The sequence below is a fragment of the Taudactylus pleione genome, unplaced genomic scaffold, assembly GCF_031769625.1.
Source record: "Taudactylus pleione unplaced genomic scaffold, aTauple2 ptg000201l, whole genome shotgun sequence".
NCBI classification, from domain to species: domain Eukaryota; kingdom Metazoa; phylum Chordata; class Amphibia; order Anura; family Myobatrachidae; genus Taudactylus; species Taudactylus pleione.
Window position 1 is genome coordinate 4,631,401 of NW_028284603.1, and position 15,758 is coordinate 4,647,158.

General features: G+C 46.7%; 1 protein-coding gene across 1 annotated transcript in view; it reads right to left on the bottom strand.

Moving 5' to 3' along the window:
- Positions 1-15,758, bottom strand: part of APLF (aprataxin and PNKP like factor) — a 275,492-nt gene that overhangs the window by 114,972 nt on the left and 144,762 nt on the right. The window contains exon 6 of the mRNA XM_088477484.1: positions 6,941-7,092. Within this exon, the coding sequence (XP_088333610.1) occupies positions 6,941-7,092 (152 nt within the window). The remainder of the gene's footprint in view (positions 1-6,940; positions 7,093-15,758) is intronic.

The following is a 15,758-nucleotide window of genomic DNA, read 5'->3' on the forward strand; positions in this document are numbered from 1 at the left end:
GCTTCCACTTCTACTACATAGCTTTCAGACAAAATTAGAACAAAAAATCTTCAGAGAAAATGTAATTTATATTTTAGGTTGTTAAAATATGAGATATGGTAAGAACTTACCCTTGTTATCTCTATTTCTACGAAGTCCATAGGGTTCCACAGGATACCTTGGGTATAGGTGTGACGTCAGTCGCAGGGCACCAAAGAGTTAAGCTTTCAGCCTCCCAGGATGCACTAGGTCCCCCTCCTATACCCCGCCCCCGGGCCAAGGCACCTCAGTTAGTTACCAAGCCATAGGCCGGAGGAGGAGAAGGAAGAGAGAGAACAAAGATCTGGACACATACAAGAATCACATTCTCACCAGAGGGAGACGGAAAACCGGTGACCAGAGCAAAGCCCATCTGCAGCACAGGTGCGACAGGGCGGGAGTCCTGTGGAACCCTATGGACTTCGTAGAAATAGAGATAACAAGGGTAAGTTCTTACCATATCTCATATTTTCTACTTCAGGGTCCATAGGGTATCCACAGGATACCTTGGGGATGTCCCAAAGCAGTATCCTTTAAGGGTGGGGACGCTCCTGTGCAGAAAGGAGAATCCGCCGCCCGAAGGAAGCATCCTGAGAGGCGAAGGTGTCAAACCTGTAATACCTCACGAAGGTATGGACAGAAGACCACGTAGCAGCCTTGCAGATCTGAACTGCCGAGGCACCACGTCGAGCTGCCCACGAAGGACCCACAGACCTAGTGGAATGAGCCTTCAGAGAAGGAGGGACCGGTAGGCCTTCATGAAGATAAGCTTCAGAAATAGCCATACGGATCCAGGCTGCCAAAGTTTGCTTTGAAGCAGGCCAACCCTTTTTACAGAAGCCATAGAGGACAACAAAGCGTCCGACTTCCTAAACGAAGAAGTGCGGTCAACATAAGTCCTTAAGGCCCGCACAACATCCAAAGAGGCCTCACCCACGGAAAGACCCGGTGAGTTAAAGGCCGGAACAACTATTTCCTCGTTAACATGAAACTGGGAAACAACTTTGGGAAGAAACTCGGGCCGAGTGCGGAGCACTGCCCTGTTCCCATGAAAAACCAAGAAAGGGGGTCTACAAGAAAGAGCCCCTAACTCAGAAACACGTCTGGCCGAAGCAACGGCCAGAAGGAAAACAGTCTTAGCTGTTAGCCATTTAATATCCACTGAGCCCAGTGGTTCAAACGGCGGTCCTTGGAGAGCCCTCAGGACCACAGCCAAATCCCAAGGCGCCACAGGTGGAACAAAGGGCGGCTGAATACGGAGAACACCTTGCATAAAGGTGCGCACATCCGGGATTGTAGCAATCCTACGGTGAAACCAGACAGATAGGGCCGAAACCTGTACCTTCAAAGAAGCAAGGCGAAGCCCATGATCTAGTCCCGCTTGCAGGAAGGCGAGAATCCGAGACAGACGAAACTCCCGCGGTGCATAACCTCTCGGTCGACACCACTGGAAGAACGTATGCCACACGCGATGGTATATCCTCGCGGAAGACAGATTCCGAGCTCGTAACATGGTACGCACCACAGAGCTGGAAAACCCCCGGGACCTCAGCATGGCCGTCTCAACAGCCACGCCGCCAAAGACAGCCGAGTCAGGTCCGGGTGAAGGCAAGGACCCTGAGACAGAAGGTCCGGTCGTAGCGGCAACCGCAGAGGACTGTCCACGGACAGACCCTGAAGGTCTGAGAACCAGTGCCGTCTGGGCCACGCGGGAGCTATCAACAGGAGCGTCCCTCCTTCCTGTTTGAATTTCCGGATTACCCGTGGAAGAAGGGAGACCGGAGGGAACAGGTATGCGAACCTGAACGTCCACCGGACGGACAGAGCATCCACCAGAGACGCCCCTTCGTCTCTTGTGCGAGACCCGTACACCGGCAACTTGTTGTTGTGCCGGGGCGCCATGAGGTCGATTTCTGGAAGACCCCACCTGTCCACCAGTAGTTGAAAAACGTCCGGGTGCAGGGACCATTCCCCTGGATGAACGTCCTGGCGACTTAGAAAGTCCGCCTCCCAATTTAGCACTCCCGGGATGAAGACCGCTGATATGGCCGGAAGATTGCGCTCCGCCCAAACCAGGATCCGAGAGACCTCTACGAGAGCCGCCCGACTGCGAGTTCCTCCTTGCCTGTTTATGTAGGCCACGGTGGTAGCATTGTCCGACTGGACCTGCACCGGGTGACCCTGGAGAAACCGCTGTGCCTGCAGGAGAGCATTGAAGACCGCACGGAGTTCCAAGATATTTATTGGAAGCTCCGCTTCTGTCGGCGTCCACCTGCCCTGGAACAAGTGTGGACCCGAAACTGCTCCCCAGCCCCGAAGACTGGCGTCCGTTGTCAACAGGACCCAATTTGGAACCCAGAACGGACGTCCCTTGTTGAGGTGGGTCGTCTTTAACCACCACGCAAGGGACAGGCGAACCTCCGGGGTGAGCACAATCGTCTGGAACTTCAGAGACTGAGGCAGCCCGTTCCACTTGGACAGGATCAGGTGCTGCAGAGGTCTGGAGTGAAACTGGGCGTATTCCACCATGTCAAACACCGACACCATGGAGCCCAGTAACCTCATTGCCGAGTGTAAGGACACCCGGCGGCTGTGCAGACAACTGCGCACCCTTGACTGTAAAGCAGAGATCTTGTCCTCCGTCACGAAGATCCTTTGCTGTCCCGAGTCCAATAAGGCTCAAAGATGCAGAATCCTCCGAGACGGGATTAGAGTGGACTTCTGCCAGTTGATTAGCCAGCCGTGCCATTGCAGCAGTGCAATGGTCAGGTCCAAGTGGTGTAACAGGAGCTCTGGAGATCCTGCCACCAATAACAGGTCGTCCAAGTACGGCAACATGCGGACTCCTTGCAGCCGCAGAGAAGCCGCCATGACCGCCATCACCTTGGTGAAAACACGTGGTGCTGTCGCCAGGCCAAAAGGTAACGCCCGAAACTGGAAGTGGTCGCTGCGGATTGCAAACCGAAGGAACTCTTGATGGCGCAAAAGAATAGGGACATGCAGGTAAGCGTCCTGTATGTCCAATGACACCATGTAGTCCCCAGGTTCCAGCGCTAGAATGATGGACCGTAGGGTCTCCATCCGAAACTTCGGGACCCGCAAAGACTGGTTGAGTGCTTTGAGGTTGAGAATCGGACGATATGACCCATTGGGTTTCTGTACCAAAAATAGATTTGAATAGAAACCCTGGCCCCTCTGGGAGAATGGAACAGCCACTATAACTCCAGCCTGGAGCATAGTGTGCAATACCTTCCGCAGCTCCGTAGCCTTGTTCCGGTCTGATGGTAGACCCGTGGTGAAGAATCGAGCCGGGGGTCTGTGCCGGAAGGAGAGGGCGTACCCGTGGGAGACCACCTCCAGAACCCAAGTGTCTGTCGTAGTGAACGACCAACACCGGGAGAACTGCAGCAGGCGGCCTCCCACCCTGGGATCCCCCAAGGGGAGACCCGGACCGTCAGGCCGCAGGCTTGTCATCTGGCTTGGGGGCCGGACGTCTGGTACTCCATGCCTGTTTCCGGGGCTTGACCGATTTCTTAGGGCCAGCCTGTCGAGGAAACGACTGTGGTTTGGGCCTGCCCTGGGCCCTAGATGACCGAAAGGACGATGGTCCAGAACCAGAAGGAGCAGCGGCCGACGGGAGACAAGCAGATTTGGCTGCCGCCAGCGTGGCCACAATCTTATCCAGATCCGGACCGAAGAGAACTTCTCCGGTAAACGGCAACGCTTCCAGACCTTTCTTGGAATCTGCGTCCGCCTTCCAGGATCGCAGCCACAAGGTGCGACGAGCAGCTACCGCTGCTGAAGAAATTCTAGACACCAGAGTACTAATGTCTAGAGCCGCCTCGTTGATGTAGGTGGCCGAATCACGGAGATTGCCAATCAACTCCGCCTGTTCGGCCGGACAGTCGGATTCAAAAGAAGCCTCTAATGAATCCGCCCAGCGCTCCATCGCTCTGGCAACCCAGCAAATGGCCATAGCCGGCCGTGCTGCCCCCCCTGCAAGGGAATAAGCGGACTTCAGGCAGATTTCTACCTTGCGGTCCGTAGCATCCTTAAGGGAGGACATGGATGGCATCGGCAATGTGGCACTACAGACAAGACGGGTCACGTGAGAATCCACCTGTGGAGGGGATTCCCACTTAGCAAAATAATTATCCGCGAACGGATAAGCCACCGCCAGGCGTCTCTGCGGCTGGTATCTTTTGCCCGGTTGTTTCCACGCCTCCTCTAAATGGTCCACCAACTGACCCGAAAGAGGAAAGACTGTGGCATCGCCCTTCACATCTTTGAAAAAGGCATACTTAGATTTAGCCGCTGGGGGAACTTCGTCCTCAATCACCAAGGCTGTGCGGACCGCCCGAATAAGTCCAGGAATATATACTTTGGACTTAGCATCAGCGTCCTTAGTATGGAGAGGTTCCTGATCGTAAGGATCCAGAATCTCCCCATCATCAGACGTCCCTTCGTCATCCTCATAAGGAGCGGACAGAGACGCCACCGGCCTTTTATGAGGCCGCATCACAGACTCCCCTTGCAACACATCCGACAAGTGCTGTACAGAACTCGTCAGGGAGTTAACCCACGCTGGCTCCTGAGAACCCGGGAGCGGGGAAATAGGGAGACTGTGGGGTACCACCAATTGTAGTGGGAACCCCTGCATGGGTGACGACACCACAGACTGCTGGGACAAACCCATCGGAGTAAACGCGGGCTGCAGAGCTAACTGGCCCACTAAAGCTGTTAACGCCTGAGCGAAACAAGCCCAGGGCGGCTCCTGTACCGGTGCTGTAACCGTAATAGGCCGCGCCATGGACAAACACTGCCGGCAAAGGCCCTCCGCGCTACCCTCCCCCTCCGCTAACGGTACTTTGCACGTGGTACACTGTAGCCGGAGGGGAAAATCACTTTCAGACATGATGGCACCACGTATGTGACCTCTCTCACCAATTAAGTATTAAATAGGCGAGAGACCACCCTGCAGCACCGCACCGCAAGGGCTTTAGCAGAAAGAACAGGGACAGTAATAAAGCTGACAGTTTAGAGAAGAAAAGTTACAGGCAGCGCTAGCACAGTCACATACAATGCAGAGAAATAACAATTCCTGCACTAACAGCGCTGATCACTCAACTACACAGACACAGGGCCTGGTAGGACACAGCGCTGCATACACAGACCTGAGCCACAGCGGAGGAGAGGTATGCGGGGGGACCCAGACCACGATGCTTCCTTCCAGACTTCCAGCAGCGTTCACCATGCGTTGCAGAGAAGATGGCCGCCGAGGAGCAGAGAGAAGCTGGCCTGGGGGAGGAGCGCTGACACAGGACCAGTCAACACAGTGCAGAGAGGGCTGTGTGCAGCGGGGGAGGCGCCGGCTGTGAGACAGGGAAGGCGCGCTCCCCTGGCATGCATTTAACCCCTGGGACGCCGCAGCGCTACCGCTCTGCTGTGGTCCGCTGTCCCAGGGGGTAGTGGAAGCGCAGGTTGGTCGCCGGGCTCCACGCTGCAGCCAGTCCCCAGGGAGCCCCCTGCCTGGGGACTTAGGACCATGTGATCAGCGGGGACCCACCGCGGGACCCCGCTGCTTACCTCTGTCCCCCTTGAATCCGGCCATGGTCCGGAGCATCTGGGGTCACCGCTAGCTGTGACCCCAGACGCCCACCAGCATCCCCGGATCAGTACCGGCGTTCTGGTACCGGCGGGGTGTAGGGAAGACAGCATGGACGTCAGGACTGACTGTCCATGCTGTTCATCCAGATGTGCAGCCACAGCTGCATGAAGAAAAAGCTTCAGGGGCTCTTCTAGCCCCCACTCCAACAGGTGCACCCGACTCCGGCCGGGCACCAAACTAAACTGAGGTGCCTTGGCCCGGGGGCGGGGTATAGGAGGGGGACCTAGTGCATCCTGGGAGGCTGAAAGCTTAACTCTTTGGTGCCCTGCGACTGACGTCACACCTATACCCAAGGTATCCTGTGGATACCCTATGGACCCTGAAGTAGAAAAAATAAATACAAATAAATACTATGATTATTCAAATTCCTAAGGTGTCAAAGTTTTACAGTATGCAAACAATTCACCTTTAATTGAATCTGAATGCTAAGTTATTATGGAGTAAGTGTGCCATTGTAAATAAGCACCACAAATTGCAGGGTTTACAGGGGTTGGGTATGGGATCCCGGCGGTCGGGACGCTGCCGGTCAGAATACCAACAGTGGCATCCTGACAGTCAGAATCCCGACACCCATAGGTAAGTACTGCTAAAGCTAACCTCTACCCCTCCCTCCCCGATGCCTAAACCTAACCTCCACGCACCCTAAACCTAACCCTGCACCCTTAGTGCCTAACTCTGACCATCCCCTAACCCCCGATACCTACCTTCAGGATGCTGGCAGTCGGGACACTGGAGCCATGATCCCGACGCCAATATTTGGACCATTGGCATACCGTACGCCAAGAAGCTGACTACATCCCGGGTTTATAGACCAAGCTAATCGGCAATATGGAACAGTCAATACAAAACAACTATTTGTCACATTTGCAGTAGGGTTTCAAATAATGTAAGTAATGTCCTAATAGTAATTTATAGAGAAAAAGAAATATAAAACAACTTGACAAAAAAGGTAAAACTTTGCATGAATGTATTTCACAAATGTGACAAGCCTGGACACAACATGGAATAGCCGAGTCCCTTAGCTGTTTCTTGTATAGACTAACCTCTCCCTTTCATGAAATTGACTGAGGTACTAATTAAGCCACCTGTGCTCAAGCATGGATATCCTTAAAACCTGGACTCTAATGGCAGAATTTGGGAAACCCTGCCTTAAACCCTTTAACCACAAATCTGTCATTTGATTCTTAACACAGAACATATCTGGTAAACAATAAATACAAGGCTGCCAAAACAAACTTAATATCTGTACCCTACCTCTGATCCCAAACCACCGGCTTTCTTCTTCAAACCAGTTTCCTCCTCCTTCAATATCATGGAGGACTCTTCTTTCTTCCCCGTTGGGCTTTGTGTTGTCTTGTCTGCATTCATATTTCTCACAGTTACTTTTCTTTTCTTTTTTCCTAAAACTGAATAGCGCAATAAATAAATCAGTCCACTGACCCCAAAATAAAACAGCTGAGCTGAACTCATCAAGACATTGTTCTAAAAAGTACGGCTATATTGTTAGATGTACTGAAAGCAATAGAATAGAGAGCATGCATAATTCCAACCTACATAGTGCAATACAGTACAGACAGTATCTCAAGTATCCCTCTGAGGATAAAACATGTTGCACACATTGTAATATATGTAATGGCTAGTATATGTTTTCAGAACAAGACGCTATTCCTACTGTATAGAAATCAAATGAGAAAAAAACAAAACAAAACGCAGTACCATTAAAGCGCTCAGCAACAAGACGGGATTTGAGATCCAGAACAAAGCAGAAGTTGTGTCAGAGTTTAACACTGGATGTTCTAATGCATAGATGTCTGACATAGAATTATGTAAAAACAATTATTTATGTAGCACACACGTACAGTATTAGGCAGCGCTTTGCGGAGAATTTTTCAGTCATTCACCTCAGTCGCTGCCCCAGTGGAGCTTATAATCTATATATTATATTTTTGTCAGAAGCCAATAAACCTACCAGTGTGTTTTTGCAGTGTGGGAGGAAGCTAACAACCAGAGTAAACCGACGCAACACAGGGAGCACATGCAAACTCCACACAGAGTGCACCTTGGTCAGGAATTGAACTCATGACTTCAAAGTTGTGATGCAGTAATGTTAGCCACTGCACACCATATAAGATAGATACATATATAAGATAGAGCGATAAATATATAGACAGGTAAATATCACTTAAAGTTTCAGAAGGAACTACTGTTTCTCATGAGCAGAGTCTGAAAATAAACATCTAAAAATTATGATGCTGGAAACTGTGTATTATACTACTGTGAATACTGTACTATATAAGAATGTCCTTTATTTGCAAGCAAAAGCATTATATTAATACTACGGAATCAGTATGATTTACGGCCGGTGGTTCACATACCGACAGCGGAAGCCCGGAAGGGTTGAAGATCCCAAAACTACAAAGGTAAGTATTAACTAACCTTTTTTTTACCCCCTAACCCTAACCTCTCCCCCAAGTGCCTAAACCTAACCCCCCCCCCTTCCCCGCAGCCTAGAGCTAAGTCTCCCGGGGCGGTTCCTAACCCTAACCCCCCCTTCCCCTAGCCTAACCCTAACCTCCCGAGGGGGTACCTAACCCTAAGTTCCCTCCGGGAGCCCCTAACCCCCACGCAGCTGCCGGGCAACCGGCGTAGGTCTGACAGGCGTCAGGATTTCGATGCCTGTCATTTGTACCTTGCCGGGATTAGACAGTCGGGTAGCCGGCATTGTGACAGTCGGCTTCCTGACTGCATCCCAATACTATTGTACTTTCAGCTTCATCACTAATTCTGGTATAATTCTATATTAGTGATTTAGCTGATTTGTGTGTGAGACCTAGAGTATTAATTGTTACCGCTTATTTTTGTCTAAAATAGATGACCAGACATTATATCATTAATACTTATGGCTTTATAATCCATAGTCGGACAATTCTGTTTTTCTTATTTAGCTTATTTGCATGTGGGACCTATAAGGGTGTACAACTAAACATTGACGAGCAGGAGCATTATGTTATAACTAAATCCAGGACCTATAAGGGTGTACAACTAAACACTGACGAGCAGGAGCATTATGTTGTAACTGCATCCAGGACCTATAAGGGTGTACAACTAAACATTGATGAGCAGGAGCATTATGTTATAACTGCATCCAGGACCTATAAGGGTGTACAACTAAACACTGACGAGCAGGAGCATTATGTTATCCAGGACCTATAAGGGTGTACAACTAAACATTGACGAGCAGGAGCATTATGTTATCCAGGACCTATAAGGGTGTACAACTAAACATTGACAAGCAGGAGCATTATGTTATAACTGCATCCAGGACCTATAAGGGTGTACAACTAAACACTGACGAGCAGGAGCATTATGTTATAACTAAATCCAGGACCTATAAGGGTGTACAACTAAACATTGACGAGCAGGAGCATTATGTTATCCAGGACCTATAAGGGTGTACAACTAAACACTGACGAGCAGGAGCATTATGTTATAACTGCATCCAGGACCTATAAGGGTGTACAACTAAACACTGACGAGCAGGAGCATTATGTTATAACTAAATCCAGGACCTATAAGGGTGTACAACTAAACATTGACGAGCAGGAGCATTATGTTATCCAGGACATATAAGGGTGTACAACTAAACACTGACGAGCAGGAGCATTATGTTATAGCTAAATCCAGGACCTATAAGGGTGTACAACTAAACACTGACGAGCAGGAGCATTATGTTATAACTGCATCCAGGACCTATAAGGGTGTACAACTAAACATTGACAAGCAGGAGCATTATGTTATAACTGCATCCAGGACCTATAAGGGTGTACAACTAAACACTGACGAGCAGGAGCTATATGTTATAACTGCATCCAGGACCTATAAGGGTGTACAACTAAACACTGACGAGCAGGAGCATTATATTATAACTGCATGCAGGACCTATAAGGGTGTACAACTAAACACTGACAAGCAGGAGCATTATGTTATAACTGCATGCAGGACCTATAAGGGTGTACAACTAAACACTGACGAGCAGGAGCATTATGTTATAACTGCATGCAGGACCTATAAGGGTGTACAACTAAACATTGATGAGCAGGAGCATTATGTTATAACTAAATCCAGGACCTATAAGGGTGTACAACTAAACATTGTCGAGCAGGAGCATTATGTTATAACTGCATGCAGGACCTATAAGGGTGTACAACTAAACATTGATGAGCAGGAGCATTATGTTATAACTGCATCCAGGACCTATAAGGGTGTACAACTAAACACTGACGAGCAGGAGCATTATGTTATAACTGCATCCAGGACCTATAAGGGTGTACAACTAAACATTGACGAGCAGGAGCATTAGGTTATAACTGCATCCAGGACCTATAAGGGTGTACAACTAAACACTGACGAGCAGGAGCATTATGTTATAACAGCATCCAGGACCTATAAGGGTGTACAACTAAACACTGACGAGCAGGAGCATTATGTTATAGCTAAATCCAGGACCTATAAGGGTGTACAACTAAACACTGACGAGCAGGAGCATTATGTTATAACTAAATCCAGGACCTATAAGGGTGTACAACTAAACACTGATGAGCAGGAGCATTATGTTATAACTGCATCCAGGACCTATAAGGGTGTACAACTAAACACTGACGAGCAGGAGCATTATGTTATAACTGCATCCAGGACCTATAAGGGTGTACAACTAAACATTGACAAGCAGGAGCATTATGTTATCCAGGACCTATAAGGGTGTACAACTAAACACTGACGAGCAGGAGCATTATGTTATAACTGCATCCAGGACCTATAAGGGTGTACAACTAAACACTGACGAGCAGGAGCATTATATTATAACTGCATGCAGGACCTATAAGGGTGTACAACTAAACACTGACAAGCAGGAGCATTATGTTATAACTGCATGCAGGACCTATAAGGGTGTACAACTAAACACTGACGAGCAGGAGCATTATGTTATAACTGCATGCAGGACCTATAAGGGTGTACAACTAAACATTGATGAGCAGGAGCATTATGTTATAACTAAATCCAGGACCTATAAGGGTGTACAACTAAACATTGTCGAGCAGGAGCATTATGTTATAACTGCATGCAGGACCTATAAGGGTGTACAACTAAACATTGATGAGCAGGAGCATTATGTTATAACTGCATGCAGGACCTATAAGGGTGTACAACTAAACATTGATGAGCAGGAGCATTATGTTATAACTGCATCCAGGACCTATAAGGGTGTACAACTAAACACTGATGAGCAGGAGCATTATGTTATAACTAAATCCAGGACCTATAAGGGTGTACAACTAAACACTGACGAGCAGGAGCATTATGTTATAACTGCATCCAGGACCTATAAGGGTGTACAACTAAACACTGACGAGCAGGAGCATTAGGTTATAACTGCATCCAGGACCTATAAGGGTGTACAACTAAACACTGACGAGCAGGAGCATTATGTTATAACTGCATCCAGGACCTATAAGGGTGTACAACTAAACACTGACGAGCAGGAGCATTATGTTATAACTGCATCCAGGACCTATAAGGGTGTACAACTAAACATTGACGAGCAGGAGCATTAGGTTATAACTGCATCCAGGACCTATAAGGGTGTACAACTAAACACTGACGAGCAGGAGCATTATGTTATAACTGCATCCAGGACCTATAAGGGTGTACAACTAAACACTGACGAGCAGGAGCATTATGTTATAGCTAAATCCAGGACCTATAAGGGTGTACAACTAAACACTGACGAGCAGGAGCATTATGTTATAACTAAATCCAGGACCTATAAGGGTGTACAACTAAACACTGATGAGCAGGAGCATTATGTTATAACTGCATCCAGGACCTATAAGGGTGTACAACTAAACACTGACGAGCAGGAGCATTATGTTATCCAGGACCTATAAGGGTGTACAACTAAACACTGACGAGCAGGAGCATTATATTATAACTGCATGCAGGACCTATAAGGGTGTACAACTAAACATTGACGAGCAGGAGCATTATGTTATAACTGCATCCAGGACCTATAAGGGTGTACAACTAAACACTGACGAGCAGGAGCATTGTGTTATCCAGGACCTATAAGGGTGTACAACTAAACACTGACGAGCAGGAGCATTATATTATAACTGCATGCAGGACCTATAAGGGTGTACAACTAAACATTGACGAGCAGGAGCATTATGTTATAACTGCATCCAGGACCTATAAGGGTGTACAACTAAACACTGACGAGCAGGAGCATTATGTTATAACTGCATGCAGGACCTATAAGGGTGTACAACTAAACATTGACGAGCAGGAGCATTATGTTATAACTCAATCCAGGACCTATAAGGGTGTACAACTAAACATTGATGAGCAGGAGCATTATGTTATAACTGCATGCAGGACCTATAAGGGTGTACAACTAAACACTGACGAGCAGGAGCATTATGTTATAACTCTATCCAGGACCTATAAGGGTGTACAACTAAACACTGACGAGCAGGAGCATTATGTTATAACTCTATCCAGGACCTATAAGGGTGTACAACTAAACATTGACGAGCAGGAGCATTATGTTATAACTGCATCCAGGACCTATAAGGGTGTACAACTAAACATTGATGAGCAGGAGCATTATGTTATAACTGCATCCAGGACCTATAAGGGTGTACAACTAAACATTGACGAGCAGGAGCATTATGTTATAGCTAAATCCAGGACCTATAAGGGTGTACAACTAAACACTGACGAGCAGGAGCATTATGTTGTAACTACATTCAGCATTTTTCACTTATTGTGTTTATCACTTCGCTGATATGTGTGAGCGCCTTACCAAGGTTTCCTATTTCTCATCTGTCCAGCAAGAATTGATGTTGTATTCCTGATCATTAATTAGGGTTTTAGAAGGCTTGGGCTATAGGCTGATTTATGGATATACTAGTCAGCAATGCACAGCCAGCAGCATTGCCTATCCCTTTTTTTCACGATAACATTACCAATTGTTTTTTAATTATGTTTTAATGTCTGGCCCATTTATCAAATAACTATTACTTTTTCCTTCATTTGTTAGCAGGTGCGTGTCTGTTTATTTATCCCATATCTTTTATTGTTAAATAATATATAGCCACCATAATATGTGCATTACATTACTAAAATACACTCTTCTGGTGCCTTCTTTTAAATATATAATTACTTTCAGACTATGGGGGAGATTCATTTAGCTGTGGTAATTTACAACGTGCTAATTGATCGCCGTGAGCTATTCAATTAGCCCCACTTAACGGGCAGGAGAGAGGGTAAACTTCTGAACGTACGAGTGGGTAGGAAATTATTATTGAGGTTTCTGTATACTTTGACATCTTTTGAGGTTGGCCGTTTTTTGTTTCATACAAGCTATTATTTTAGCAATCCAATATGTGTGTTGATGTACCATTTCTATATATAATTTGTTAGCTTTGGCTTCTCTACTTGACGCCAACACTTAGGTATAACTACACATAATCTGTTAAAATCTAGGCTCAAGAGAATCAGATTTCCGTTACAAAACATTCAATGAAAATGTTAATTTTACCAGCGAATATCCTGCACCTGTGATCACCAGCTGCTCCGGGAGCAGGACCTGGCCCTGTGCCTGCGGATGCCAACTACCAGGAATTAGTGCTATAACTGTAATCACCTGTTGCTTGGTGCCAGGATCTAACACTCACCCATCTATAACACACTGAATCCTGGAAGAGCTGTCATTTGATAATAACAATAGAACTGTGAGTTGGACTGTCAGGAACATTAAGTGGTTTGCAATGCAAAATTCTAATGTAGATGGCCAAGTTCCATACACTGTGACTAGCCTCTCTATAACCGCTGCCCACAGGAATCATTAGGCAAGAGGCTGTAAGGGAAATGTATCAAGCCTTCTAAGGAGTGGAGAAGTGGACAAGAAGAGAACTTGCCCATAGCAACCAGTCAACTACTACCTATCATTTTATAGAATGTAGAAGCTGATTGTTGCTATGGACAACTTTTCCACCATTTAAAAGGCTTGATACATCTCCTCCAGTGTGTAGACGCTGATGGCAATGAGAGCTTAAAGTAATGGTGCATACACACGGGACGATCGTCAGCGATAACGATTTTGCTGAACGATCTCCCTGCACCTTCCCGGTGTGCTGGATGATAGATATCGATCATCCTGCACACCACCAACGACGGCCAGCTACCCGCGATCAACAATCGCAGTTCCCTATAGTAACCTGGTTGATATCGAGCAGGTTGGCCGGTATGCACGGTCGATATCTTTATCGTCCATACATGCCCGCGCATCGCAGGCTGTTGGTGGGTTGGAGGCACCGAAAAATGCACGATAAGAACAATAACGATATGATCGATATCGTTATCGTTCATATCGTGCATCTTTATTGTACCGTGTGTACGCACCTTAAGGTTGCATGGTGACATGGTCACTGTTATAAATGGCATTTTCCAAGTATTAGCGTTTATTTATCAATAGAGCCCTGATTGCTATAAGTCAAGACTGTAAGGGGTAAATTTACTAAAGTGAGAGTTTTTAGAAGTGAGTTTTAAAAGTGATGTTGCCCATAGCAACCAATCAGATTCTACTTAACATTTAAATAGCACCTTCTGGAAGACAATAGCTAGAATCTGATTAGTTGCTATGGGCAACATCACTTTTAAAACTCACTTCTAAAAACTCTCACTTTAGTAAATTTACCCCTAAGACTATTTTAAAATGTGGAATTCTTTAGTTTTGTATTTTATCAGAAAATATCACCAGGTCATCTGAGCAATACTCAGCTGACTCAGAGCAGTAAGGGTTAACTCATCGCTACCCCGGGACACACAATGCAGATGTAACACGCATGAGCTTGCAAAGAACAAATAACAATCTTTTGCTTTCACTTACAATAAATTATGGCCAATTTGTGCTCATATACCGATGAACATGTAACGGCGGGGTAGAAGATTTGCTGCTATACTCAGTAGATGGGCCTCTTCCAAAAATAAAGGAAGCTGACTTCTCATTTGCAAACAATATGCATAACAGTATAGACTCCTTGTCTATGGGCTGTAATGGTACAAGATAGACGTTTAGGAAGGCTGCATAGAGAAATACCTCTTAGAACATCTGTATTATGTAGTCACATGTAAAGAATATTCGGTGTGACTTAAAATAGCGGAAAAATTAAGAACATGTATTATACTCCTATACTTAATGTATGTTGGTTATAATTCTGAATTTGACTTACTATTACTATTCAATGTCGAAAGAACTTGCATTAAGATCCTTCATAATATGTCTAGCAAAACTACTTGCCAAAAGTGTGTTTTCTATATTTTTTGTTATGTTCCTATGTGCTCCTATACCAATCGCTTTCCAGCTGACCCCACACAGATGTAATACCTTTATAGGTATAGATGTGGTGGTGTTGATAATTCCGGGATCTTCATTGGTGTGAAAATAATCATAAAATATTTCGGCTTTACAGGCTAAATTACATGTCTTAAGCTTAACAAATTTGTGAAAAAACAAGAGATATGGTAAGAACTTACCTTTGTTATCTCTGTTTCTACGAAGTCCATAGGGTCCACAGGGTGACCTTGGGGTATAGCTGGATCCTGGATCCTCGGGCACCACGGAGTTAAAGCTTTTAGCTGCTCCCAGGATGCACTTGGGTCCAACCTCCCCTATACCCCGCCCCCGAGCCACAGGCACCTCAGTTGGTAAGCAGCCCAGGCCGGAGGAGGAGACGAAACAGAGAGAAGGAAGACTGGAACACACAAGAACCATACTCACAGAAATGGGAGACGGAAAACCAGCGACCAGTCACAGAGCCCATATGAAGCCAGGTGCGTCAGGGCGGGTGCCCTGTGGACCCTATGGACTTCGTAGAAACAGAGATAACAAAGGTAAGTTCTTACCATATCTCTTGTTTTCTACTTCAGGGTCCATAGGGGTCCACAGGGTGACCTTGGGGATGTCCCAAAGCAGTCCAACTAAGGGCGGGGACGCTCCTGTGCTGATAGG